The 27,986-nt window shown below is 37.9% G+C and overlaps 1 protein-coding gene across 1 annotated transcript in view; it reads right to left on the bottom strand.

The window, feature by feature from the left end:
* CTR9 (CTR9 homolog, Paf1/RNA polymerase II complex component) overlaps positions 1-27,986 on the bottom strand; it is a 33,758-nt gene that overhangs the window by 4,579 nt on the left and 1,193 nt on the right. The window contains exons 2-22 of the mRNA XM_025459482.3: positions 27,617-27,715; positions 25,395-25,634; positions 23,753-23,870; positions 23,116-23,205; positions 20,261-20,409; positions 18,843-18,950; positions 8,784-8,891; positions 8,411-8,647; positions 8,085-8,174; positions 7,842-7,970; positions 7,554-7,737; positions 6,015-6,103; positions 5,333-5,518; positions 5,142-5,229; positions 4,827-4,975; positions 3,011-3,127; positions 2,662-2,807; positions 1,662-1,733; positions 1,051-1,186; positions 751-897; positions 172-329 (exon numbers count right to left, since the gene is read on the bottom strand). Coding sequence (XP_025315267.1) covers positions 172-329; positions 751-897; positions 1,051-1,186; positions 1,662-1,733; positions 2,662-2,807; positions 3,011-3,127; positions 4,827-4,975; positions 5,142-5,229; positions 5,333-5,518; positions 6,015-6,103; positions 7,554-7,737; positions 7,842-7,970; positions 8,085-8,174; positions 8,411-8,647; positions 8,784-8,891; positions 18,843-18,950; positions 20,261-20,409; positions 23,116-23,205; positions 23,753-23,870; positions 25,395-25,634; positions 27,617-27,715 — 2,840 coding nt within the window. The remainder of the gene's footprint in view (positions 1-171; positions 330-750; positions 898-1,050; positions 1,187-1,661; positions 1,734-2,661; positions 2,808-3,010; positions 3,128-4,826; positions 4,976-5,141; positions 5,230-5,332; positions 5,519-6,014; positions 6,104-7,553; positions 7,738-7,841; positions 7,971-8,084; positions 8,175-8,410; positions 8,648-8,783; positions 8,892-18,842; positions 18,951-20,260; positions 20,410-23,115; positions 23,206-23,752; positions 23,871-25,394; positions 25,635-27,616; positions 27,716-27,986) is intronic.

Raw genomic sequence — 27,986 nt, 5'->3', positions numbered from 1 at the left:
GAACAGGACAGCTCAGGGGCACCTCAAGGTGACAGACGGGCAGGATACCACTTATCTTAACAGCAAATGGGAAGGGGAAGATTCACAGGCAAATTCTAATACAAGAAAGATTCAGAAGGTGAAAGGTCATTTGTCACCTTTGTAAGGCCCTTCACAACACACTAATAATACCTTCTCCTCTTTTTCTTCTTTCTCTCACCACCCTCCTCTTCTTCGCCTTCTTGTTCACTACCACTGCCCTTTCTTCTCTTCTTCTTTTTGGATATAGGCAGGTCATCGTCCGTATCATCATTGACAAATTCGTCAAACTCTCCTCCCTTTTTAGAACGCTGAAAACCAAACAAGACTACAATCAGTTTTCTCCTAGCTGGTGGAATGAGGCCAGATCCTATCAGTCATTTGACAAATGAAGGATCTTTTTTTTTTTTTTTTTTCCTTTTATAAAGTCCAAAGGAAGGGGTGCTTGATGAGGCCCAATGTTAAAGACTTCTAATTAGGATGAATCACCCTAATGTCAAAAATCATCAGCTACCTAGGCCACTACAAGGTACAGCATATGGGACCGACATTGGAATGCATTTCTAAATACTGGATACCACTGAAAACACCGTGCTGGAAGACTGTCTCTTAACAAAGGAGGAAGTCAAACTTAAGAACCAAGCACTGTGTAAATACAGCCGATTATATTTACTTCTGAGAGTCAAATGACAGGGACTGGGGCCATCAGTATTAGCAGGAGTTCTATCTTACCCGTCCACCACCACCACCTCTTTTCTTTTCTTTTGTTGCTTCAGTCTCTCCAGTAAACATAAGAATGTTTTTGGTCTTCTCTACATACTGGGCCCGCTGTTCCAAAAGTTTCTTTTGCTCTTCCTTTTCTCTGAGACGTTTCTCTTCCTATGAGGAAAAAAGAGTAGAAAAAAACTGTATCAAAATGTTCTGTTGACAAAATATCATGACTACCATCAGAACAACTTCTTTTTTAGCATACAAGGGGCATGTATGCACATAATTCTTTAGTTCTAGTATAACTGAAAACACAACAAATACCTGTTCTTTAAGAAGTTTCTGCCTTAACAGTTCCTTTTCTTGCTCTTGTTTGGCCCGTAACTCCCTTTCTTCTTCATCTTGTTTACGTGCCCGAGCCACATGGTACTGGGCCTGGCTCAACAAGTCAGAGCACTGCCTATAACATTGTAGATATAGAGAAACATGAATGCAGTTAGTCCACTTTTTGTTCAAAACCTCAGAACATCTGTTTTCCTTACACAAACTGAAAAGTCTGAAGACCATTAGTTGATATCTAAGAGATATTTTAATTAGCAAAATTAACTTAGTTTCTCAAAAGTCAATACTGTCAAACTATAGTAACTTTCCAAATTATAAGTGTCCTCTCCAAGCATAGATGTAAAGATTTTCAACATTATCTTCACATGGGACTCAAAGAACCAGAATAGATAGAAAAGTATTTTCTCCATACAACTTAAATACTTGTACTACACTGATTTTGTCATATTCCCTGGAAGGGCTCTCAGAAAAAAGCCTTGTATCAGGCTGGGGAGATGCACAGGAGTGGGAAACACTGACCCCTGGAAGGCCACCCAGTGCACATAGGTACCACATTGCCTCACCCAGTCACCTGCCATAAGTAGTAACATTACCTGGCTTCTGTAGCAGCAAGGGCCAAATCGAATCTCATTTTATCTCCCACTTTACTCAAGTAACTGAAATATCTAAATGGAATGAGAAAATAAAACAGTTCATTTAAAAAAAAATTCTAATGAAATAGGCCCTTTACATTTTTAATCCACTCTATAAAAATAGTCTGAGACTAGGTTTATATATTGACTGACTTACATGAACCTAACGGATACATGAAAGGCTATCATTTCAATAAAATTATATATGAAACACACTGAGAAAAAGACTCATCAATAACACTCAATATGTTTAATAAAAAAAAGTTCACAAAGTTAAGTACTCATATTAATATCATCAATAAATTCATAAATAACCAAAAATAACCTCAAGCAACAAAGATTTACTAAACACTGTATTTACTAAATATGTCAGCATGGAGGTTAGGAGGTGTAGGCCATGAAGACAGAACCAATGTATCAGGCAAGGCAAGAAATGCTTATGTAAGAACTTAATTATAGTTGGACAAAACCTGAAGAGATGTCAGGCTTTGATTTCACCACATACTGAAATTACCAAATAAATCCTATACATAAATTTAGAGCTAAGATGAATAAACCTATTCAATATTTAAGAGGCCAGGCCTTAATAATCTTAGCCCAATGAAAATTAATATCCCATGAAAGACATAACAGTATTAAGTAATAAAACCAACATAAGTGGAGTCTAAAAATTTCAATTGTGTAAAATGCTGGGTCATTTTATTGTCAGATTATGAAAATCTAGGGCAAGCTTGCAAAGCTAGCCAACTAGTTCTAGGGGAGGCTACAGGATCTAAATCTGGCAGGATCTTGGCCACAGTTTGGCGCCACCTGGTGGCAACTGTCCACTTTGGCTTAAAAATCACTGGAAGGGTTCTTAATAAAAAAGATTCTCTTGAAGGAAGTGATTTTCAGCACCTTTTGAGACAAATGGATTTACAGAAACAAAGCATTTCAAAAGTTGTTTCCACAAAATCTTTACCTATGTGCAAGCTCCAGTTCTTTCACAGCATTAAGTACTTCCTTCAGATTACTCTTTTCATCCTTTAGAACAGAGGTAGCTAATCTTTGCAGGACCAAGGCCACATTAAACATAAGTACTGTATCACTGGGTGCCACATGTCTAGCCTATAAATAAGAAACAAAACAACAACAACAACAAAAAAAAAAAAAAAAAAAAAGAAACAAAACAAATATTTCATATAATCTAATAACATGAAAAAGATTTTAGCCAAATAGATTGTTAGGTACATGAACGCATGAAATAGAATTAAAAAAAAAAATACAATGCAGTAGAGAATTACATGAGAAAAACGAGTTTTCCTTTTTACCTTTAGCAAAGTCTGTTTGCATTCCTGTAACTTGCCACACTTGAAGAGGGCCCGGGCCAAATATAGCACAACTTCCGTGTTCTGATGCTTATAGAACTTTCTGAGGCAGTTTTCATACTATAATAAAAGAAAAAGTCAGATAAAATACAATAGGGATTAAACGACATTGTGATCATGTAACAAGATTTTAAGCGATTTTAAAAGGTGTTTTACCCTTTGAATGGTTAATTTTAAAGAATAATTTGAGAATGATTTTTGACATTCACCAGGATACATTTCTACAACATGAAAATCTAATTCAAAAAAATCCCCCAAGACTAGATACTCAAAATAGTTTTTCCATTTGAAACTCAGACCAGCACTGAAAGGATAAATAGACTGGATGGCCTTTTTTATCTCTCTCTAGCAATGCTATCCAGAATCAGCTTATTGACAACTTATTAAAAGTCACACACCTTACTCCTTTGGGATATATTCTCTACCATCCTTCTTTAGGATCGGTGGAACCTACTGGCAATGAGCATGTGAATCTCACAGTTCTGGTTAACTTTTTTTTTTTTTAATTTTTTTTTAATTTTCATTTATTTATGATAGTCACAGAGAGAGAGAGAGAGGCGCAGAGACACAGGCAGAGGGAGAAGCAGGCTCCATGCACCGGGAGCCCGACGTGGGATTCGATCCCGGGTCTCCAGGATAGCGCCCTGGGCCAAAGGCAGGCGCCAAACCGCTGCGCCACCCAGGGATCCCGTCTGGTTAACTTCTTGGTAAAACCAACATATAACAACACTAGTGCCAATTTTGTCATGAATACTCTACTTTTTGACCATGGAACCTATCTTGTCATCGGTGAGATCTTTTTCATGGAAGGTAGTTAGAGTTTCCCCTTGAGTATCCCTAGTAATCAATTTGCATTTTTTAAAGGCCACATTATCATTTGGCAGATCAGGAAGGCCCACCTCCAAAAACAACCTGAGCTACCATATGCAGTCTGGATTCCATAAATCCTTCTAACTAGTACCTTTCAAATATATGATTTTGGTAATACCCACCCTTCCTAGAAAATAGGTTAGCCACTTCCAGGAACCTGGACGGACTGCAATTGTCTTGTACTTCTGCTAAGAACCTTGTTTTTCCCGACCATACTAATTTCCCATAGAGTCTAAGAACTGCTTTACTTTCTAATATGCTATAGATGCTAAATATCATTTTTTAAAATATTTTAAACTCACGACACTGAGATCTACCAACTGAGACAACCAGGCACTCCTAGATGCTAAATATGACTTTATTCTACTGCAAATTCAAGCACTCCACAAATAGGAAAAGCCTAACAAAATTCTATAGTGATGAAAACTAATCCTCATGGAGTTTTTTCTTTCTTTCCAAAATGTCATTTAACCTTTCTGAAACTCAGTTCTCCCATCGAAGAAAGATGAGTCTAAGACAAGCAAACAAATATTAAATCCTCCTATCTTCTGGGTACTTACTGATATACTAGGCATGTTTGTGCCAAGTATGGTATCCAGTACTTTTCATACTGGATCCTCACACAATTCTGTGAGTTTATGATCTCCATTTTATAAATGGGGAAAATGGATCAGAGAGGATATCCCTTGCCCAAGGCATGCGGTTAAGGGTGAACCAGGACTCATGTCTCTAGACACTGAAGATTGGCCTTAACATTATACGATTATAAGTCTCTGAATAGACACAGTACCACAAGACATAGCACCCAGTTCCATGACAGGGCCAGAATAGTTAAGAAAACATTTGTTCAACAATGAACATAATACAAAAATATCTTGAAAGATATTACCATCTGAACGGCACTAATATATTGCTTCTGTTCCACGTAGATGTGTGCTAGGTTTAACCACACATCACTGATATCTGCTGTTGCTTCTCTTACTTGGGCAAATACATCACGAGCTTCACGAAAATATCCTTTGTGGGCCAAAACAGCTCCTAAAATTATAAAAAGGTTCACATTTGAGAATTTTCTAATTGTAGCCAGAAAAACTAAAAGTCCTATTTTAGAACAACTATATTATTACTTATAGGGAGAAATTACAATCTACAAACATTCCTTTGAAAGCACTTATTTCACAAATCACTAGGGATTTGTCTTTACCTATGCCATTAGCAGCATACAGATTCTTTGCATCATTTCGGAGTACTTGTTTATAGATGGCCAGAGCACGGTCTTGATGACGTTTTTCCTATAAAAAGAAAAAAACATTATAGAACAAAATTCAAACAGGAATAAAGTGCCAGTTTTGTTTTAAAGAGACAAAAAAGAAGAGATAGACAAAAAGAAGATACCTTTTCTCGATCTCGGGTGGGCTGATGCAAAGTTTGGAGCCAGACGTTGCCAAGAGCTAGCATAGAGTAAGTATCACTCTGCGTAGATGGTTGTTTTAATATCCTCTCAAATTTCTTCTGTCCTGGACCCCATTCTTGTTTTGCTAAATGAAGGTTACCAATCAAAGACCAAGCGTCTGGATGGTCCTGAAACACACATATGTAAAGAAGCAAAATCTGTAATTTGGATTCAGAGACATCAATCACCTTTCTATGATAGCTGATTACTGAAGTTTACAAGCTACATTTACAAATTCAGAGGGGAGATGGATTTATGAATTGTAAAATCAATTTAGTGTGTAATTATCAATGTAAGAAATCCAACAGAATGGAATATAGGGTTATCAGTGTATAGCACATAGCAACAGCACATAAAAATGTGCAAAACTTTCACTTCAGTTGTTTGTATACACAAACAACTATACTAGGCTATGATGTAAAATCTATTTCTGTGGGCCACAGTCAAAAAGTTTAGATGACTTCTGCACTCTAGTATCTTTAACAAGTAAAAATAAAACAGAGATGTCAAGATATTAGAAATACGAGACATTAAAATGAAAAAAAAATAAATGAAAAAAATGATTTACTAGGGAAAAAAAGGTGAGAAAATTGTTTTTCAAACCTAAGAGTTAATACTACCAACCTGATTGATCTGAAGAGCTTCCTTAAACCAATCTGAAGCCTCATAAAAATTTCCTTTATCTCTAGCCATAGCTCCCAGGCGCAGATAGCCTGAAAATACACATTTAAAAGTTCTTACACTTAAGGTATTAGCTATAAAAGATCTTAACTTCCAAGTCATACTTTTGAAATGACTGTATTTTAATACATTCATACGATGAACAGAAAAATCCCACAGGTGAAAAAATACTGAGCACCCATTAAACTAATTAATAATTTAACAATAATCTAACAAAAGAGCAACTCTGTCACCCTCAAGTCTGTTTGAAATCTCAGATTTCTCTCTGCCACTGTATTCCCGATGCTAGCACCCCAGTCCAAGTTCTTATCTCCACCAAAGATATTTAAAAAGCTTGCAGCTGTTCTATTTCCAGTTTCTTTCTGATGCACAGTACTGTCACTGCTTGTCATATGGCAAAACAGTGAAAGCATGGACCACTAGTTAGAAAAGCTTGCAGCTGTTCTATTTCCAGTTTCTTTCTGATGCACAGTACTGTCACTGCTTGTCATATGGCAAAACAGTGAAAGCATGGATTACTAGTTAGAAAATCTGGACTCTAACTGTGGGCTTCCACTTAAAGAATAGTAAGAAAGTGTCACACAAATTTAAGTTGTTATTTTCTCCAGAAAATGTCACTCTCCTCAGGCAATTAATAATGGCTTCCTATATCTATCAAACCAATTCAAGTTCAGCCTGGCATTCAATTAAAATCTTATTTATTTTAAATCACTTTTGCATCCATAACAGCATGATGGGAGGCAAGTTAATAGCTTCTGATATAACCCGAGTCAAAATATCATAGCTTCAAGTTCTTTTAAGGGGAGTATATTATTGTCAATTATTTTTAATTAAAAAAACTTCCCAAATTTTATAATGGCTAATGTGTAAAAATTCAAGGCAGGACATTTTAGTAATAGTTATTTCAAAGTAAGACAGTGTTCTTTCTTACTGTTATAAACACTGCAAAAATGTTAATATGAAATAAGAGCAGGTGCATCAGAAAGGTACATCTATCATCAAGTAAGTCAAGGAGTTGTTCAAAGTCTAATAAAGGTAGCTGACCCACTGAGGTTGGCTCACCTCATGAAATATATGGTTCAACTTGTTTTGTTTCTTTTATTTTCTACCATAAATTTAAGTAAAGCTGCATTGCTTTTTTTTAAGGCCATAAATTTGGTTTGAAGGAAAGGGGGACATTATAACCTTCACATTTTTTAACTACTGGTTCAAAGAAAGATTTTTTTTCAGGCTAAATTTTTGCTACTGTTGTGGGAATTTTAATTCATAAAAAAAAAGCTTTATGGGCAGCCCAGGTGGCTCAGCAGTTTAGCGCCGCCTTCAGACCAGGGCATGATCCTGGAGACCCGGGACCGAGTCCCATGTCGGGCTCCCTGCATGGAGCCTGCTTCTCCCTCTGCCTGTGTCTCTGCCTTTCTCTTTCTGTATCTCTCACGAATAAATAAATAAAATCTTATATATATAAAAGTTTACAATTCTTACAGTCAACATAATTAGGATGTTCCCGTAAGATGTTTTTATAGAGTTTTTCTGCTTCATGGAATTCACACATTGCCTCATACAGCCTGGCTAAATTGTATGATGTCGTAACAGAAATGGCATTATAATAGTGTTCATCATGCTCAGCTTCTGCCTTTGCACGATCCAATGATGCCAAAAAATATTTCTGTAAGAAAAGAAAATTACATTGTTAAAAAACAGTTGATACATCTCAAATAGTGTGCATTAAACCTGATAGTACATAAGAAGGGATTATTTCCAGTTCCCTACCTTTGCCTCCCCTAGATTTCCAAGTCTAAAATGGAGGGCGCCCACATTATTCAGAATCTCTGGCGGGACATCGGCCTGCACTTTCTCCTGAAGGATACGTGTAGCTGTTCCATAGGCTGAGAGGGCACCCTGTATTTTTCATAGTGGAGACAATAAGGTGTAAGTGAAAATGAAAGGGAGAAACACTACACCATGCTTTCAAAACACACATTAGGTAGGAGACCAAAAATATTGCTAAAATACCTGTATATCAGTCTGTTCTAAGATTTGTGCCAATTCAATCCAAGCTTCAACGTCATCAGGATACTGTTCTGTGACCTTCTTCAAATGGCCCTGAGATAACAGAGATCATTAAGTTGAAGCAGGCTTAATCTAGAAACTACAGGCTGTCAAAGTAAAAATTGGTAGCTACTCTACCTTGTTTAATACGTCAACTGTTCGTTATTTCAACTGGAACAAGCCCGGCTAACAAAACTGCTTCCATCATATCTCTACTAGCAATAACAAGAATGAGGCATGACAGTCTAGTGATCACTAACAGAAAATGGCTACAATTTTTTAAAATGTACCTTGGCAATATCTCTTTTTTCTTGATCTTCTGAGGCAGCATATAGCGATCCAAGAATTTTCATAGTTTCATAATTATTAGGATAAGCTTTCAAAACTTTCTCAAAGCACTGAGATGCATTTTCTTTGTCACCTCGATAAATGTACATTTGTCCCAAACCAAAAAATGGCAGCACAAAAGAGGATGAGGCAAACTGTGTGGCTTGATAGTAGTACTGGAAAGCTTGGTCATAATCTTCCTAAAAAATGAAAATAAAACAAGGTCAACAGTATGTACAAAAGTTTGTCTTCTTTGTGACATACAAAAATTTTTTAAAAACTTGAAAAACTATCAAACAAAAGAAGTAGATATTTAGAGATTTAAAATGATTGTACCTGAACGTGGAATGATCTAGCCAGCTGATAGCAACTTTCTGCTTGCATAGCCTCCACTTCTGTATTATGGAATGCATGGAGAGCCAAGTGCTGGACTTTACTATAATCCTGAACAATGAGATCCAGAAATTGAGTAAATTCAAACAACTCTAACAGTCTCAATCATAAGGCTCACATAAGGCTCAAATTTCATTTTTAAAATGTGTTCACTGAATTAATAATAACAGTGTTGTATCCAGAATTAAGAATCATTTTTCTTATTCCCCTTGCAGATAAATTCATTTACCTAGAGCTTAACATCTACTCAACACATCTATTGCTTTATTTAATCCTGTAACAATCCTTTGAGGTATCAGCACTACTTCTGTGATGAGAAAACCTAAGAGTTAAATCCCTTACTACTAGTAAAGGGAGCAGTTACAATTGACTGAGAACTATTATATACTAAGCACTGTGGTAGGTATGACACACTTATTCTAGCCTTAGTCAAAAACTCTGTGAAGAGTATCATTATTGATGGGGAAATGGAGGCTTAAAGAAATAAAGTATGCTGTCTAAGGTGGAAAAGCTAGATTCTCAATTTAATATTTTTATGACTCTAAGGGAAATGTTCTAACATATGAGGGTGGGCAGCTTAAGTAACTGGATTTTAATTCACCTCTCTTTGAATGCATGGGTCATGACTTTCCCATTAGACCTTACTTAATTTGGATTATAGAGCTAATCTCCTGAGAGTCTGGAAGTCAGAGTTCATACATCAAGGCATAGTTTTAATAGGGATATGTTTTACCCATTTCACTAGTAACCTGGTCTGGAGAGCCTCTGTTTGGTCAATGCTCAGTTTCAACTTTTTTTTTTTTTTTTTAATATTAGGAATAATAGTGTGATTGCTGCTTTTTAACAGTAATTGTTTTCCATTACTTAAGTATTTAATATGCACATGACATTTAGTCATAACTGCCACTCCTCAAATCCTATGAAGTAGGTATTATTCTTGTTTTACAAGTGAGGAAATTAAAGTTTTAGAAAATTTTTTGCCCAAAGCCACATAACTATACAATGGTGGTACCTGAATTTGAACCAAGTGATTCAAACTTTATATTTCGAATTTTGTTGCACAGTCTCTTAGTTAAATTTATAGATTGTTCCCTGGGATGAGGGTAAAAGTCAAATGTTGAGTTTGGAATATACTTTAATTTTTCTATTTTTATTAGTCTTTCACTCATGACACATTTTTTAGGGAATTTCCATTTTGAAATTTAACAAAATACACTAAAGATTACCTTTTACTTTAAAACCCTCATTCAGATCTCAATTCTACCTCACATCCCAATTTTTGCCCCTAATCCCCTTTGCATTCTAGCTGCTTCTCTTTCTGATCAAAAAACCAAGCTCAATTCTCTATTCTTTCTAGAAGTCTGTGTTAATTGTTCCAGGAATCACTATAGCTCCCATCTCTAAACACACTTTATTATTTAATTACTGAAGTGTCTGGGATGTTAAGTAATAATACCTTTTCTTCCCAGCTAAATGATTCTTCTATAGGGGATGCAATGTAGTGTGGTGGGCAGAGAATTAAAATACATCTCAACTGTATTCAACTGTACTACCTGCTAGTTGAGTGAATTTTTGGCAAATGATGTTACTTAACTTTGCTGAACTTCAATTTTCTTATCTATAGAAAGTGAAATAGAAATATCCTGCCTACCTCCTAGGGCTGCTCTAATGACAAATTAAGAAAAAATACATAAGCATGCTCTGTAAACCTTCAGGATATATATTCAGTGCAAGAGGACCTCACAGTGCTGATCACATATCAGGTGCTCAGTAACACTCAAATAGATTGGCTGGCTTGATTTACATATTTCATGTATACAATATAAAAAGTTTTGAGCGGCAAGATGGCGGAAGAGTAGGGTCTCCAAATCACCTGTCTCCACCAAATTACCTAGAAAACCTTCAAATTATCCTGAAAATCTATGAATTCGGCCTGACAATTAAAGAGAGAACACCTGGAATGCTACAGTGAGAAGAGTTTGCTCTTCTATCAAGGTAGGAAGACCTTGATAAAAAAAGAAATAAAAAGAAAAAGAAATAAAGAAACAAAGGCCTCCAAGGGGGAGGGGCCCCGCGAGGAGCCGGGCTGAGGCCGGGGCGAGTGTCCCCAGGACAGGAGAGCCCCGTCCCGGAGGAGCAGGAGCTGCACCAACCTTCCCGGGCGGAAAGGGGCTCGCAGGGAGTTGGAGCAGGACCCAGGAGGGCGAGGATGCCCTCGGGCTCCCCGGGACAGTAAGAGCAACTGCCCAGGAGAGTGCCCAGGAGAGTGCACCGAGCTCCCTAAGGGCTGCAGCGCGCACGGCGGGACCCGTGGGGACCCGGAGCAGCTCGGAGGGGCTCGGGCAGAGGAAGAGGCTCCGTGTGGAGGGGGCTGCGCGGTTCCAGGAGCAGCTCGGGGGTCTCGGGCGGCGCGAATCCAACAGCGCAGGCTCCGGAGCACAGGGCGCCAGGACACAGCCCAGGATCCGGCCTCCCCTGGGATAGGCAGAGGCGGGGGGGGGGGGGGGGGGGGGGGGCCAGGACAGCAAGGACGCTCCTGCCCCGAGCTGAGCAGATCAGCCGCCCCGCCCCGGAGCCTCCAGGCCCTGCAGACCGAGAGCTCCGTGGTGACTGCGGGGGGCTGAATCCAGGTTTCCAGAGCTGGCCCCACCACTAGGGCTGTTGCTCCTGCAGCTCACGGGTAAACAACCCCCACTGAGCCCTGCACCAGGCGGGGGCAGAGCAGCTCCCCCAAGTGCTAACACCTGAAAATCAGCACAGCAGGCCCCTCCCCCAGAAGACCAGCTAGACTGACTGACAACTTACAGGGGAAGCCAAGGGACTTAAAGTACACAGAATCAGAAGATACTCCCCCGTGGTTCTTGTTTTTTTTCTTTTTTTTTTTTTGTTTGTTTTGCTTTTTGATTTGTTTCTTTCCCCCAACCCCTTTTTTCTCCTTTCTTTCTTTTTCTTTCTCTTTTTCTTTTTTTTCTGTTTTTTTTTCTTCCTTTTTTTTCTCTTTCTCTTTTCTTTCCTTCTTTCTCTCCTCTCTTTTTCTCCTTTTCCCAATACAACTTGCTTTTGGCCACTCTGCACTGAGCAAAATGACTAGAAGGAAAACCTCACCTCAAAAGAAAGAATCAGAAACAGTCCTCTCTCCCACAGAGTTACAAAATCTGGATTACAATTCAATGTCAGAAAGCCAATTCAGAAGCACTATTATACAGCTACTGGTGGCTCTAGAAAAAAGTATAAAGGACTCAAGAGACTTCATGACTGCAGAATTTAGAGCTAATCAGGCAGAAATTAAAAATCAATTGAATGAGATGCAATCCAAACTAGAAGTCCTAACGATGAGGGTTAACGAGGTGGAAGAACGAGTGAGTGACATAGAAGACAAGTTGATAGCAAAGAGGGAAACTGAGGAAAAAAGAGACAAACAATTAAAAGACCATGAAGATAGATTAAGGGAAATAAACGACAGCCTGAGGAAGAAAAACCTACGTTTAATTGGTATTCCCGAGGGTGCCGAAAGGGCCAGAGGGCCAGAATATGTATTTGAACAAATTCTAGCTGAAAACTTTCCTAATCTGGGAAGGGAAACAGGCATTCAGATCCAGGAAATAGAGAGATCCCCCCCTAAAATCAATAAAAACCGTTCAACACCTCGACATTTAATAGTGAAGCTTGCAAATTCCAAAGATAAAGAGAAGATAATTAAAGCAGCAAGAGACAAGAAATCCCTGACTTTTATGGGGAGGAGTATTAGGGTAACAGCAGACCTCTCCACAGAGACCTGGCAGGCCAGAAAGGGCTGGCAGGATATATTCAGGGTCCTAAATGAGAAGAACATGCAACCAAGAATACTTTATCCAGCAAGGCTCTCATTCAAAATAGAAGGAGAGATAAAGAGCTTCCAAGACAGGCAGCAGCTGAAAGAATATGTGACCTCCAAACCAGCTCTGCAAGAAATTTTAAGGGGGACTCTTAAAATTCCCCTTTAAGAAGAAGTTCAGTGGAACATTCCACAAAAACAAGGACTGAATAGTTATCATGATGACACTAAATTCATCTCTCTCAATAGTAACTCTGAATGTGAACGGGCTTAATGACCCCATCAAAAGGCGCAGGGTTTCAGACTGGATAAAAAAGCAGGACCCATCTATTTGCTGTCTACAAGAGACTCATTTTAGACAGAAGGACACCTACAGCCTGAAAATAAAAGGTTGGAGAACCATTTACCATTCGAATGGTCCTCAAAAGAAAGCAGGGGTAGCCATCCTTATATCAGATAAACTAAAATTTACCCCAAAGACTGTAGTGAGAGATGAAGAGGGACACTATATCATACTTAAAGGATCTATTCAACAAGAGGACTTAACAATCCTCAATATATATGCCCCGAATGTGGGAGCTGCCAAATATATAAATCAATTATTAACCAAAGTGAAGAAATACTTAGATAACAATACACTTATACTTGGTGACTTCAATCTAGCTCTTTCTATACTCAATAGGTCTTCTAAGCACAACATCTCCAAAGAAACGAGAGCTTTAAATGATACACTGGACCAGATGGATTTCACAGATATCTACAGAACTTTACATCCAAACTCAACTGAATACACATTCTTCTCAAGTGCACATGGAACTTTCTCCAGAATAGACCACATATTGGGTCACAAATCGGGTCTGAACCAATACCAAAAGATTGGGATCGTCCCCTGCATATTCTCAGACCATAATGCCTTGAAATTGGAACTAAATCACAACAAGAAGTTTGGAAGGACCTCAAACACGTGGAGGTTAAGGACCATCCTGCTAAAAGATGAAAGGGTCAACCAGGAAATTAAGGAAGAATTAAAAAGATTCATGGAAACTAATGAGAATGAAGATACAACCATCCAAAATCTTTGGGATGCAGCAAAAGCAGTCCTAAGGGGGAAATACATCGCAATACAAGCATCCATTCAAAAACTGGAAAGAACTCAAATACAAAAGCTAACCTTAAACATAAAGGAGCTAGAGAAAAAACAGCAAATAGATCCTACACCCAAGAGAAGAAGGGAGTTAATAAAGATTCGAGCAGAACTCAACGAAATCGAGACCAGAAGAACTGTGGAACAGATCAACAGAACCAGGAGTTGGTTCTTTGAAAGAATTAATAAGATAGATAAACCATTAGCCAGCCTTATTAAAAAGAAGAGAGAGAAGACTCAAATTAATAAAATCATGAATGAGAAAGGAAAGATCACTACCAACACCAAGGAAATACAAACGATTTTAAAAACATATTATGAACAGCTATACGCCAATAAATTAGGCAATCTAGGAGAAATGGACGCATTCCTGGAAAGCCACAAACTACCAAAACTGGAACAGGAAGAAATAGAAAACCTGAACAGGCCAATAACCAGGGAGGAAATTGAAGCAGTCATCAAAAACCTCCCAAGACACAAGAGTCCAGGGCCAGATGGCTTCCCAGGGGAATTTTATCAAACGTTTAAAGAAGAAACCATACCTATTCTCCTAAAGCTGTTTGGAAAGATAGAAAGAGATGGAGTACTTCCAAATTCGTTCTATGAGGCCAGCATCACCTTAATTCCAAAACCAGACAAAGACCCCACCAAAAAGGAGAATTACAGACCAATATCCCTGATGAACATGGATGCAAAAATTCTCAACAAGATACCGGCCAATAGGATCCAATAGTACATTAAGAAAATTATTCACCATGACCAAGTAGGATTTATCCCTGGGACACAAGGCTGGTTCAACACCCGTAAAACAATCAATGTGATTCATCATATCAGCAAGAGAAAAACCAAGAACCATATGATCCTCTCATTAGATGCAGAGAAAGCATTTGACAAAATACAGCATCCATTTCTAATCAAAACTCTTCAGAGTGTAGGGATAGAGGGAACATTCCTCGACATCTTAAAAGCCATCTATGAAAAGCCCACAGCAAATATCATTCTCAATGGGGAAGCACTGGGAGCCTTTCCCCTAAGATCAGGAACAAGACAGGGATGTCCACTCTCACCACTGCTGTTCAACATAGTACTGGAAGTCCTAGCCTCAGCAATCAGACAACAAAAAGACATTAAAGGCATTCAAATTGGCAAAGAAGAAGTCAAACTCTCCCTCTTCGCCGATGACATGATACTCTACATAGAAAACCCAAAAGTCCCCACCCCAAGATTGCTAGAACTCATACAGCAATTCGGTAGCGTGGCAGGATACAAAATCAATGCCCAGAAATCAGTGGCATTTCTATACACTAACAATGAGACTGAAGAAACAGAAATTAAGGAGTCAATCCCATTTACAATTGCACCCAAAAGCATAAGATACCTAGGAATAAACCTAACCAAAGATGTAAAGGATCTATACCCTCAAAACCATAGAACACTTCTGAAAGAAATTGAGGAAGACACAAAGAGATGGAAAAATATTCCATGCTCATGGATTGGCAGAATTAATATTGTGAAAATGTCAATGTTACCCAGGGCAATATACACATTTAATGCAATCCCTATCAAAATACCGTGGACTTTCTTCAGAGAGTTAGAACAAATTATTTTAAGATTTGTGTGGAATCAGAAAAGACCCCGATAGCCAGGGGAATTTTAAAAAAGAAAACCATATCTGGGGGCATCACAATGCCAGATTTCAGGTTGTACTACAAAGCTGTGGTCATCAAGACAGTGTGGTACTGGCACAAAAACAGACACATAGATCAGTGGAACAGAATAGAGAATCCAGAAGTGGACCCTGAACTTTATGGTCAACTAATATTCGATAAAGGAGGAAAGACTATCCATTGGAAGAAAGACAGTCTCTTCAATAAATGGTGCTGGGAAAATTGGACATCCACATGCAGAAGAATGAAACTAGACCACTCTCTTTCACCATACACAAAGATAAACTCAAAATGGATGAAAGATCTAAATGTGACACAAGATTCCATCAAAATCCTAGAGAAGAACACAGGCAACACCCTTTTTGAACTCGGCCATAGTAACTTCTTGCAAGATACATCCACGAAGGCAAAAGAAACAAAAGCAAAAATGAACTATTGGGACTTCATCAAGATAAGAAGCTTTTGCACAGCAAAGGATACAGTCAACAAAACTAAAAGACAACCTACAGAATGGGAGAAGATATTTGCAAATGACGTATCAGATAAAGGGCTAGTTTCCAAGATCTATAAAGAACTTATTAAACTCAACACCAAAGAAACAAACAATCCAATCATGAAATGGGCAAAAGACATGAACAGAAATCTCACAGAGGAAGACATAGACATGGCCAACATGCATATGAGAAAATGCTCTGCATCACTTGCCATCAGGGAAATACAAATCAAAACCACAATGAGAGGGATCCCTGGGTGGCGCAGCGGTTTGGCGCCTGCCTTTGGCCCAGGGCGCGATCCTGGAGACCCGGGATCGAATCCCACATCAGGCTCCCAGTGCATGGAGCCTGCTTCTCCCTCTGCCTGTGTCTCTGCCTCTCTCTCTCTCTCTGTGACTATCATAAATAATAAATAAAAATTAAAACAAAACAAAACAAACAAAAAAAAACAAAACCACAATGAGATACCACCTCACACCAGTGAGAATGGGGCAAATTAACAAGGCAGGAAACAACAAATGTTGGAGAGGATGCGGAGAAAAGGGAACCCTCTTACACTGTTGGTGGGAATGTGAACTGGTGCAGCCACTCTGGAAAACTGTGTGGAGGTTCCTCAAACAGTTAAAAATAGACCTGCCCTACAACCCAGCAATTGCACCGTTGGGGATTTACCCCAAAGATACAAATGCAATGAAATGCCGGGACACCTGCACCCCGATGTTTATAGCAGCAATGGCCACGATAGCCAAACTGTGGAAGGAGCCTCGGTGTCCAACGAAAGAAGAATGGATAAAGAAGATGTGGTTTATGTATACAGTGGAATATTACTCAGCTATTAGAAATGACAAATACCCACCATTTGCTTCAACGTGGATGGAACTGGAGGGTATTATGCTGAGTGAAGTAAGTCAGTCGGTGAAGGACAAACATTGTATGTTCTCATTCATTTGGGGAATATAAATAATAGTGAAAGGGAATATAAGGGAAGGGAGAAGAAATGTGTGGGAAATATCAGAAAGGGAGACAGACGTAAAGACTGCTAACTCTGGGAAACAAACTAGGGGTGGTAGAAGGGGAGAAGGGCGGGGGGTGGGAGTGAATGGGTTTCGGGCACTGGGGGTTATTCTGTATGTTAGTAAATTGAACACCAATAAAAAATAAATTAAAAAAAATTTAAAAAAAGTTTTGAGCATGTTAAAAGCAAGACTTTCTCTTCAGCAGTGGAAGGGTGACTAGCATTAAAAATTAAAAATTGAAAAAAAAATAAAAATTGAATAATTTTCTTTTGGTTCAAGGAAGCTTTCCTAATAGTTGTGAGCAATGATTATTAAATATGTATTCAAATATTTAGGATTATTGGTCCTTTGTCTTCTTAGTAAAAAGCATACTTGTGTAACTTTTATCTGAAACAGTAACACTTCAAGTACTTATAAGATACCTTTCCATCTTCTCTCTAAATAGTTGTCTTTTCATACTATAAAAGTTACAGCATATAAGTTCATTAGAATTCATTAGAAATGAGGAGTATGCTCCTATAGCCAGAGGGAATAAAGCATCATGGTTAATAGCTGTGTGACCTTTGGCTATTACCTTTGCTTCAATTATTCATCCACAAAATGGAGATAATATTAACTACCTCAGGATTATCTGACTGTTCTACAGATTCATGGAATGCATATTTTTTTAAGTTTTATTTAATTAAGTAATCTCTATACCTCACATGAAGCTCAAACTCACAGCCCTGAGGTCAAGAGTCACATGCTCTTCTGACTGAGCCAGACAGGCACCCCCATGGAATTCATTTTTAATAGTACTTGGTATTTAGTAAGTATTGACTGCATATTTATAGCAATAATAAGAGTGATATGCTATCATTAACAAGGATTGATATAGCTTTGTGAACTTTTGCCTAAACTGCTATTTAATTAAAGTTCTTAGCACAGTTTAGTACCTGGTTTCCACATGGTGAGTAAAACTTTCACTTACTGTATAAAAACTCTGTCAATGAAATATTTGATTTAGTATTCAAGAAATCAAAAATACCATTGTTTCTACAGAATTAACGGCAACTTTAAAAATTACAGCTTAGGGATCCCTGGGTGGCGCAGCGGTTTGGCGCCTGCCTTTGGCCCAGGGCGCGATCCTAGAGACCTGGGATCGAGTCCCACATCGGGCTCCTGGTGCATGGAGCCTGCTTCTCCCTCTGCCTGTGTCTCTGCCGCTCTCTCTCTCTCTCTGTCTCTGTGTGACTATCATAAATAAATAAAAATTAAAAAAAAATTACAGCTTGATCAATGAGCGAAAATAAAAACTTCAACAACTCCTTGGTTGCCTGCATAAGTAGGTCCAAACTCCTATATCACAGAAGCGCCTCACTATCTGTATCCAATGCATCGTCTATCACGAGAGCCCACCATATGCCCTGCTTTTACTAAATCTAGATCTGTCCCTTTCCCCTTTCAACTACCTAAAAACCTCCTCCTAAAAATCTAGTTCGAGAGCTTTTTCTTTTTGGTGAAAACCCTCCTTAACCATTTGGTCACTTCCTCTTTCGTTTCTCTACCACAGCAAGGTAGAGACCTTTATTTCTGTATTTACATTTGTTTACATGTCTGTGTTTTCTATGAAACTGAACTGAGTGCAGAAACCACAACTTACTGGTCTCCACGTCTCTATTACAGTGTTAGGTACAGTATAAAGGATCAATAGAGTGAATGAATAAACATACCCACCCCAAATTAACTAATATACATTTTAACTTGAAAAAAACTCTTGACATTGTCAATTTTTTTCCAAGTTAAAAAAAATACAGTATCAACTGCAGAACAGAAAAACAAGACAGGATTTAAAAGCAAACAACTTTAATAAATTGACTTGTCTTACCTTTTTGAAGAAAAAGTGATTTGCTAAGTGGTTCAATACCATGGGGTTGCTAGGATCAATAGTATAGGCTCTGGAAAGAAGCTGAACACCATTTTTGATGGAATCAGCCTAAAAGAAAAGCAACAACAGGGTCATTACTTAATTAGCATTTTTTCAAAATTTTCTTTATAGTCTGAAGAAATAAGGTTATATAAATCTAAGTTCAGACACCAAGATACAGCTCATTTCAGTCAACCTTCAGCAGAAATAAAAAAATTTCTAATAGTGAATTAAACTGTTACAACTTCCCTCACAAAGAGTCACCTATGGTATCTTTTCCTGGCTGTCTTCTTGGTGGCAGATGTCTGTGGATTACCAACAGCCAGTTTAACCCCCTTAATAATTCTGTTTAAATAGAGTCCAGACATTGCAGCCTGTGATCTTTTAATTTCAGGAAGGAAAGTTGCCTCTTCCTCTTCTCAAACCCCAGGGGATGAAAGATTATTAATCTAAACCAGTCAAGATGATCTATTCCCCTTCTCTGGAGATCAGTCTAAGGTAGTGGTCCTAAACTGGGGGCAATGTCATTTTTCATTATCACAACAGGGAGGACGTGCTGGTTTTTAGTGGGCAGAGGTGAGGTATGCTGCTAAACATCCTACCAACGGATAGGATAATTTCCCACACCAAAAAATCATCTAGCTCCGTAAGTCAATAATGCTGAGACTGAGAAAATCTGATAACCCTGTCAGACAACTATACACAAGGGGAAGTATGATGGGGATAGAACTGCTCTAAGAGAAAGCTGTTGATCCTTTCTTTCCCTTTCCTCCCTATATATAAGATTGATGAAATAATGAGAGCCTGGAGATATAGCAGCTATCTTGCAACTTATAAGGTTAACAGACATGAGGAGGAAACTTCACACACTGCAGAAGGACAGACAGAAAGATGTAAAACTCTAGCTTTGAGGATAATGAGGTGCCAAATCCAAGACCTTAAGAGAGCTTGTTTAGTAGACGACTAAAAACCCTTATGTTTCAGTCACTCAGTAGGCTTTCCGTTACTTGCAATGGAAAGCATTCCAAACTGACATATATTGTACAACCCCTTATCTGAAATTCTGAAATCCAAAAACTTCTTTAAAAAAACAAGGTGTTTGGTAATCTTAGAGCAAGCTCACGTGGTAGCAAACTTCACCTAAATTGTGCGGTTATCCTAGTAGTGTGAATCATCACTCATCCTCACAGAGAAATGTAAGTTTGCATTTGAGGTAGGGTCCTAATACCTGGGCATTATATATAATGCAGTGCAGGCATCATGTTATATTTCTATTATCTGCAATCTTGACCTTTAAAACACTCTGGCCTCAAAGAGTTTTAGATAAGGAATATTGAGCCTAACAGATCAGTCACAAAATAATTTTTTCACTCACATACCTCTTTATTGTTGAGTTCCAGTACAGCCAGTCCAACCAATGCTCCCACACATTTGGAATTGAGTTCCAGGGCTCTGCTGAATGCCAGACGAGCCTTCTCCAGTTTGTTGAGTTTCACAAAGCAATGACCCATTCCTAAACGAACTTCCGCTAAAAAAATAAAGTCATTCAAGCTGTCAAACCAGGGCATTTTTCAGGTTTGAATTAAACAAAATGCTTAAACATTTTCTATGAGTTGCAAAATCTCAAAATTCACCTCAGGATAACTACACTATAAAATCTTTTGGTCTATCATGAATTTGGTTTCAGTGGATATTATACCATACTCCCTCTGTCCCCTTTCTCGTCTTAAACACAATATCTACAACGCTGGTATTTTTCTGGTCTTCCAAGATTCCTGGGGTACACTTTACCTTCAATATCTAATTTTCAAAGAGCAATTTTTAAAGAGAGCATAAAGTTTCATTAAGACCTTCAATATCGTGACTACACTCACAAACTGTCATTCCTTCAGAGCTGTGCTTATACATGCTAGCCAATTTCAAGGCCATGCTGAAACTCCACCACGTTCCCATGAAGGGCCAATCTCCCCATTGGACACTAGATCTTACCCCTTCTCATCTATTTAAGGACACTGCTCCAGCAATCATCTATTTTTCCTGCATTATCAAATATTGCCTTTTACATCATTCTCATTCACATATATTCTCCCATCTTAAAAAAAAATACTCTTGATTCCATTTTCCTTTCCAATTGTTAATCCACTCCTATTCTTCCCTTGATAGCAAAACTCTTGCTGCCTAACTTTCCTTTTCCATTTTCTCTTAAATGCACTCCACCAAGGATCTCACCCCTACCATTCCAGTTAAAATGCTTTTATCAAGGTCACTAATGATTAATATGCTACTGAATTCAATGATCAATTCTTTTTCTTTTTCTTTTTTTTAATGATCAATTCTTAATTCCTATTTTACTTGACCTAATAACAGAATGTGATAGTGTCTGACACCATCCTGGAAACATTTTACATTTTACTTCAAGGACATTGCCCTTATTCTTTTCCTCCTACATCTCTGGCTGCTCCTTCTCAGGCTCTTTTGTTGGTTCTTCATTTCCCTAAACTCTACAATGTCACAGTGCCCTATAACACCATCCTTGGACCTCTTTTCTATCTACACTCACTTCTCTGGTGACCTCATAGTTTCAGGGCTTTATACACCATCTATATGTTGATGTCTTCCAAATTAATTACTTCAGTGCAGGGCAGCCTGGGTGGCTCAGCGGTTTAGTGCTGCCTTCAGCCCAGGGTGTGATCCTGGAGACCTGGGACCGAGTCCCACATCAGGCTCCCTGCATGGAGCCTGCTTCTCCCTCTGCCTGTGTCTCTGTCTCTCTCTGTGTGCCTCTCGTGAATAAATAATAAATCTTAAAAAAAAAAAAAATTACCTCAGCTCAGATCTCTTTCCTGAACTATGGTCCTCCTGACCTCTCCACTTGTAGGTCTAAAAGGTATTTTTAAATTTTCACACCTAAAACTAATTCCTCTTGAACTATCTTTCAATGTACTAAAATGTAACTCTTACTCTTACCTTTGAGTCCTCCTTTGTCTCATATCACATCTACTCCATTAATTCTTCCTTCAAAATATTCCAGTCACTTCCCCCTCTACTATTATCATTCTAGTGCAAGCCGAAATCATCTCTCACCTACATGACAGCAACAGCCTTCCACCTGGGCTCCCCATTTCTATCCTTACCCTTCTCCCAGACTCTAGTCTCAATCCAGAAGCTCAAAATGATCCTTTTAAATATAGTCAGATTACTGTTACTTCTTTGCCCAAAGCCCTTGAATGACTTCCTATGTCTATCAGAGTGAGAGCCTAAGTACTTATAATAATCTATAAATTCCATGAGGGCAGGGATTTTTTTTTAAGATTTATTTATTCATTCCTGAGAGAGAGAGATAGAAAGAGAATGTACACACACATGTGCACAGCGGGGAGAGACAGAGGGAAAGAATCTCCAGCAGACTCCCTGCTGAGCATGGAGCCCGAAATGGGGCTCTGTCCCATGACTCCAAGATGATGACCCAAGCTGAAACCAAGAGTCTGATGCTCAATCCACTGAGCCACCCAGGCACCCCAAGGGCAGGGACTTTTTCTTTTTCACTGCTGCATTCCCTGGGTTTAGAACAGGAACACAGTTGGCACACAGTTGATTATCAATAAGATTTACTAAATGAGATTTTCAATAGAAAAATAGTGTAAAGGGACTGCCTGGGTGGCTCAGCGGTTGAGCGTCTGCCTTCAGCCCAGGGCGTGATCCTGGAGTCCCGGGATTGAGTCCTACATCAGGCTCGCTGTGTGGAGCCTGCTTCTCCCTCTGCCTGTGTCTCTGCCTCTCTTTCTCTGTGTCTCTCATGAATAAATAAATAAAATATTAAAAAAAAAGAAAAATAGCATAAAGCAAAAAGACTATAATATGATCTGCTAGGACCTTAGTCAGTTAAACTTCCAAATCTTGGTTTCAGCTCGGGTCATGATCTCATGAATCATGAGATCAAGTCCTACATCAACAGGAGTCTGCTTGAAGATTCTGTCTGCTTCGCACCCCCACTCGTGTATGTTTGTGTGTGCTCTTTCTCTCTCTAAAATAAATAAATCCTTAAAAAAATATATGATCTGCTATTCAGTTTTTGGATCAAACATAGCATTTTTTAAAAATTTCAATTCTGTCATATCAACAGCCCTATATCATCTTTCACAACCAACTTCATAAGCAACTGCCTTTAAATCTTCAATATTTCTGGTTGGATCATTTACAGCTTAGACTATTTAAAATGAAGTTTTTCTCTTACCTGGACATCCTGGGTTAGTACGCAATGCTTTCTTATAGTAAGCAAGAGCTCCTCTGTAATCCTTCTTGTTGAATGAAATGCAAGCTTTACCTATAATTTTTAAAAATAAACATCCATTGACTAAAGAACACAAGTCTCATATGTTCTATATAAACCCACCCAAATCAAATACATCTCTGAATAAGAAATACTTGAAAATGGTGAAAATGATTTTATACTAAAACTTGTTTCCCATAAGGATATATTACTTTATGCCTTTAAAATAGTCCTGTTAGATGGTATAAAACAACAATTAAAATAGCTTACAGTTGTCCAAATAGACATTGCTTATGGACTCTTTAGAAGTGGATAACAAATAGGGTGACGGGATGAGTATTGGGTATTATACTATATATTGGCAAATTGAACTCCAATAAAATAATATACATATAAAAAAAAGAAGTGGAAAACAAATTACTCTTAACTGGTATATACTCTATTTTTGTAACTTTAAAAGAAAAAATGATCCATTGCAGATAGTTTCATTTTTATAAGGTAAAGCTCTTTTACGTTGCTGTCTAGCCCAGTCAAAAAAACATTATTACAGGCATATGATGAAAGATACAGTTTCCTAAGATGGCTGCCAAAAATGACTTACCAAGAAGGGCTGGAATATTATTTGGAGACTGGTTGAGTACAAAATGAAATTGTGCATCAGCCTGATCCATTTTGTCACCTTCAAGTAGGCAGAAGCAGGCTCTTCCCAACAAATGGTTCTGGAAAAGCAATACATCATCTTAGACTTGACTTTACCAATGACCAACCACAATTTAACATGAATGTGTAATATTAAAATGAAAACCATATAGGAAGGAGGTGGAGTATCACACAAATTCTTCTTATCAACTATAATATGTGTATAAGCTACCAGTGGGTAATTCTTAATTACAAATCAAGAAATTGAAAGGGAATAAAGGGGAAAGGAGAAAAAAATGAGTGGGAAGTATCAGGGAGGGAAACAGAACATGAGAGACTCCTAACTCTGGGAAGCGAACTAGGGGTGGTGGAAGGGGAGGTGGGCGGGGGGTGGGGATGACTGGGTGACTGGCACTGAGGGGGGCACTTGATGGGATGAGCACTGGGTGTTATTCTATATGTTGGCAAATTGAACACCAATAAAAAATAAATTTATAAAGAAACAAACAAACAAAAACAAATCAAGAAATTATCCAGAAATGAAAGACTTCTGTGCAAGGAACAATGACAAAAAGAAAAGTTCATTTTTCCACAATAGCCAAAATATGGAAAGACCCAGATGTCCATTAAAAGATGAATGGATAAAAAGAAAGCGTGGTATGTATATGTGTGTATATAATATATATAATGGGGGATGCCTGGGGGACTCAATAGTTGAGTGATGGCCTTCAGCTCAGGCTGTGACCCCAAAGTACCAGGATCAAGTCCTACATCAGGCTCTCCAAGGGGAGCCTGCTTTTCCCTTTGTCTCTCTCTCTCTCTGTGTCACTTATGAATAAATAAATAAAATCTTAAAAAAAGAAAAGATATATATATGTATATACATGTGTACATATATATAATTGTATATATGTGTGTGTATATATATACATATATATAATAGAATATTACTCAGCCATCAAAAGAACAAAATCTTGCCATCAGCAATGACATAAATGGAACCAGAATATTATGTTAAGCAAAATAGGTCAGTTAGAGAAAGACTAATACCATATAATTGCACTCATATGTAGAATTTAAGAAACAAAACAGATGAACAGAAGGGAAGGGAAGGAAAAATAAAATAAGATGAAAACAGAGAGCAAATCATAAGAGATTCTTACTCTAGGAAACAGAGGGTTGCTGGAAGGGAGGTGAGTGGAAGGATAGGATGGGGATTAAGGAGGGTTGGGTATTATATGCAACTGAGAATCACTGAATTCTACCTCTGAAACTAAAAATACAATATATATTAATTAAATTGAATTTAAATAAAATCTTTTTTTTAAATATGCTTGAAATTCATCTGGAGTTGATGGAATTACTGACTCAACCTGTGGATAAGTTTTATATATGCTACTTTGTCCACATTACTTCAATAGTACAACAACCAAAGAAATTCCAATTTTAACAGGGAATTCTTTTTTCAACTATTTTTATTATCAACCATGTTATTTTAAGAAAAATTCTTTTCAAAAAAAAAATCTGTTGCTTACAACACACATTCTACTCTCATGTGGTATTTTTCCCCCTTTCATAAATTCATAGAAGTCTGACTTATTTACCTGGTCGTACATAATAATTTTGTCAGCCATGGTATACAACAGGGTTGCTTGTGTAATAAGATCTTTCTTATTGTCTTTATTCTTTTCCTTCCGAGCCTGTTGTACATAATAGGCTGCCAATGTATCCAAGCAAGTCATCTGGTCTTTTTCATGGTCTCTATAGTCCAAATTGCCATCTATACGTGCTGCTTCCAACAACTTTACAAACTCTTCCGTTTTTCCTTGCTTGTAATACTCCAGCTAAAAGGTAAAGAATCAAATTAGAATTATTAAAGTACATATAAAAAGCTGCACACAAACATTTATAGGAGCTCTGTTTTTAATAGCCAAAAACTGGAAATAACTCAATTGTTGATCAACAGGTGAATGGGCAAACAAGCTGTGGTACATCTGTATAATAGCTGCTACTCAGCAGAAAAAAGAATTACTGATGCATGCTACAATGTGGATAAATCTCAAGATAATTATGCTGAGTGTGAGAAGCCAGACCAGAAAGAATACATACTGTAATGATTCCATTTATATAGACTCTAGAACATGCAATCTTTAAAAGAAAAAGCAGCAGATCAAGGATTGGCTGAGCACTATGGGGGGTGGGGAAGAGTTTGGAGGAAGGTTTGGGGGGGGGTGATGGATATATTCATTATCTTGATTGTAATGATTTCATAAGTATGAAATATGCTAAACTTCTCAAGTGGTACATGTCAAATATGTGCAGCTTATTATAGGTGAACTATGCCTAATTAAGTTATTTAAAAAATGATAATCACCATAAATGTTTCCAAATTGCTACTTACCCAGCAATAGTTGATTTCAAACTAAATCAGAGCCCAAGAGAAGAAGCAATGATGAGGGGGATATAGAATTCTAAACAGAAAATTTAGGTTCTGGTTCTAGATCTATCAAAATTATCCGTGACTTTGGGCCTCCTGAATAACTTTCCTGGGCATCTGTTTCATTTATTAATACTAAAAGGAAGATCCATCATTTACTCACCTACTATGGGCCACAGATTATGCCAGGAGTTGTATATACTTATTTCTATCTGTACAATCACTCTTAAAGTAAATGCTAACATCCCCATATTTTAGAAGAGAAAATAGGCTCAGAAGGTAGATCATTTGTCTAAGGTCACACAGCTAGTTAGCAGCCAAGTGGGAATATGAACAAAGGCCTCTCTAATCCCAAAGCCTATACTCTTTTCTCTGTAACATTCTACAGCCCACAATGTTTCATCAATTTTACCACAGGTGCCACACTAATCCTTCAATTCTCCATTTTTCCTGTAAGCTCTGTTGGAGGCATTTGTACTAAAGAAAATCTAAATTCCCCTCTAGCTTTAAACACTGTGTGACAAGCATTAAAGGCTTGTTCTCTGTAGACCAGGAAAACTTAACACTTCAGAAAGGCACCATTGTCACAAAGTATTTATCTGTAAATCCATATCTAAGAAATTCTTACAGTTAGGCTTGAGCAACAGATATAAGTCCAATTCCAGATCAACTTCTCCTTTCAAGATGATAAAGGGAATCTCCTATCTATCTTTACACAAAAGTGACCTGGGGTATGCTTGCTTAGAAAAAATGATTTTAGTATATGCTATACTATATTACCAGAATAATTCAATATGATGTTCTCATACAAAGGAAACATTAGGCAGTCGGTGCTGGGGGAGGGGGGGTGGTGAATGGTGTTAGAATTTTAGACTCTCTGAGGTGATTCTCCTGAGAATCTCCAGTAGGGTTTCTGTTATGGAAGGGACCAAACAGGACAAAAAAACAAGCCCCTCAAAAGGGCTTTTGTGAGTCAGCCTGGAATATAATCACCTTCTAGACTACTTTTCAGGAAATGTTACATTGTTATGGAAAACAATGTTAAGTAACAATGTTTACATGGTGGCACTTTGTTTTTTCCTGATTATCTACAAATTATAAGCCAGTCTTCATTGAGTAATTAATAAATAATCCAACACACAGTATAGAGTACTGTTTAATTTAAATGGATTTTGCCTTTACCAACATATACTAATTTAGCAGTAGAGTAAGTACATCATTTAGGAAACTGGCCTTCTTGTTCTATAAATGGTAATACAATTAACTTTCATACATATGGTACAATTTACTTATCATGTTCCCAAGCTGGCTATTACTGTATTTGAAAACAGAAACCAAATTATTTTTCCCAGCCAACATATAAAAAATATTTGTTACATGAATACTGACCGCCAAAGCAATCCATATGTGCAGTTGTGTGTGTTCCTGTTTCAGAATACTGATAACTTCATCTCCCTCCGGTAACTGATCGAAGTCAAGTTCAATGACCTAAAACACACAATGGAGGTTTTGACTCTTAGTTCTTCTTTAAATTCACATTTCTTCTTTGCTGCCTTTCAGAACATACATCGACACGGGATATACATAGGGTGTGTGTTCACTTGCAATAGGGCTGAGCAAGTGCATGTAAAGAAATGTTCAAGGCACACATGTCAAAGAGGCCAGAGGAGAATATTAAGGTAAAAGCACAGGAGAAGCACACCAGCAAGTACTGCCAGTTGTCTTCAAGTCACCGGAGCTACAAAATGTCACAAAAGCT

This window comes from Canis lupus, chromosome 21 (assembly GCF_003254725.2).
Source record: "Canis lupus dingo isolate Sandy chromosome 21, ASM325472v2, whole genome shotgun sequence".
Classification (NCBI taxonomy): domain Eukaryota; kingdom Metazoa; phylum Chordata; class Mammalia; order Carnivora; family Canidae; genus Canis; species Canis lupus.
The sequence above is the reverse complement of the archived record's forward strand: the minus strand, read 5'-3'. Positions and strand labels throughout refer to the sequence as shown.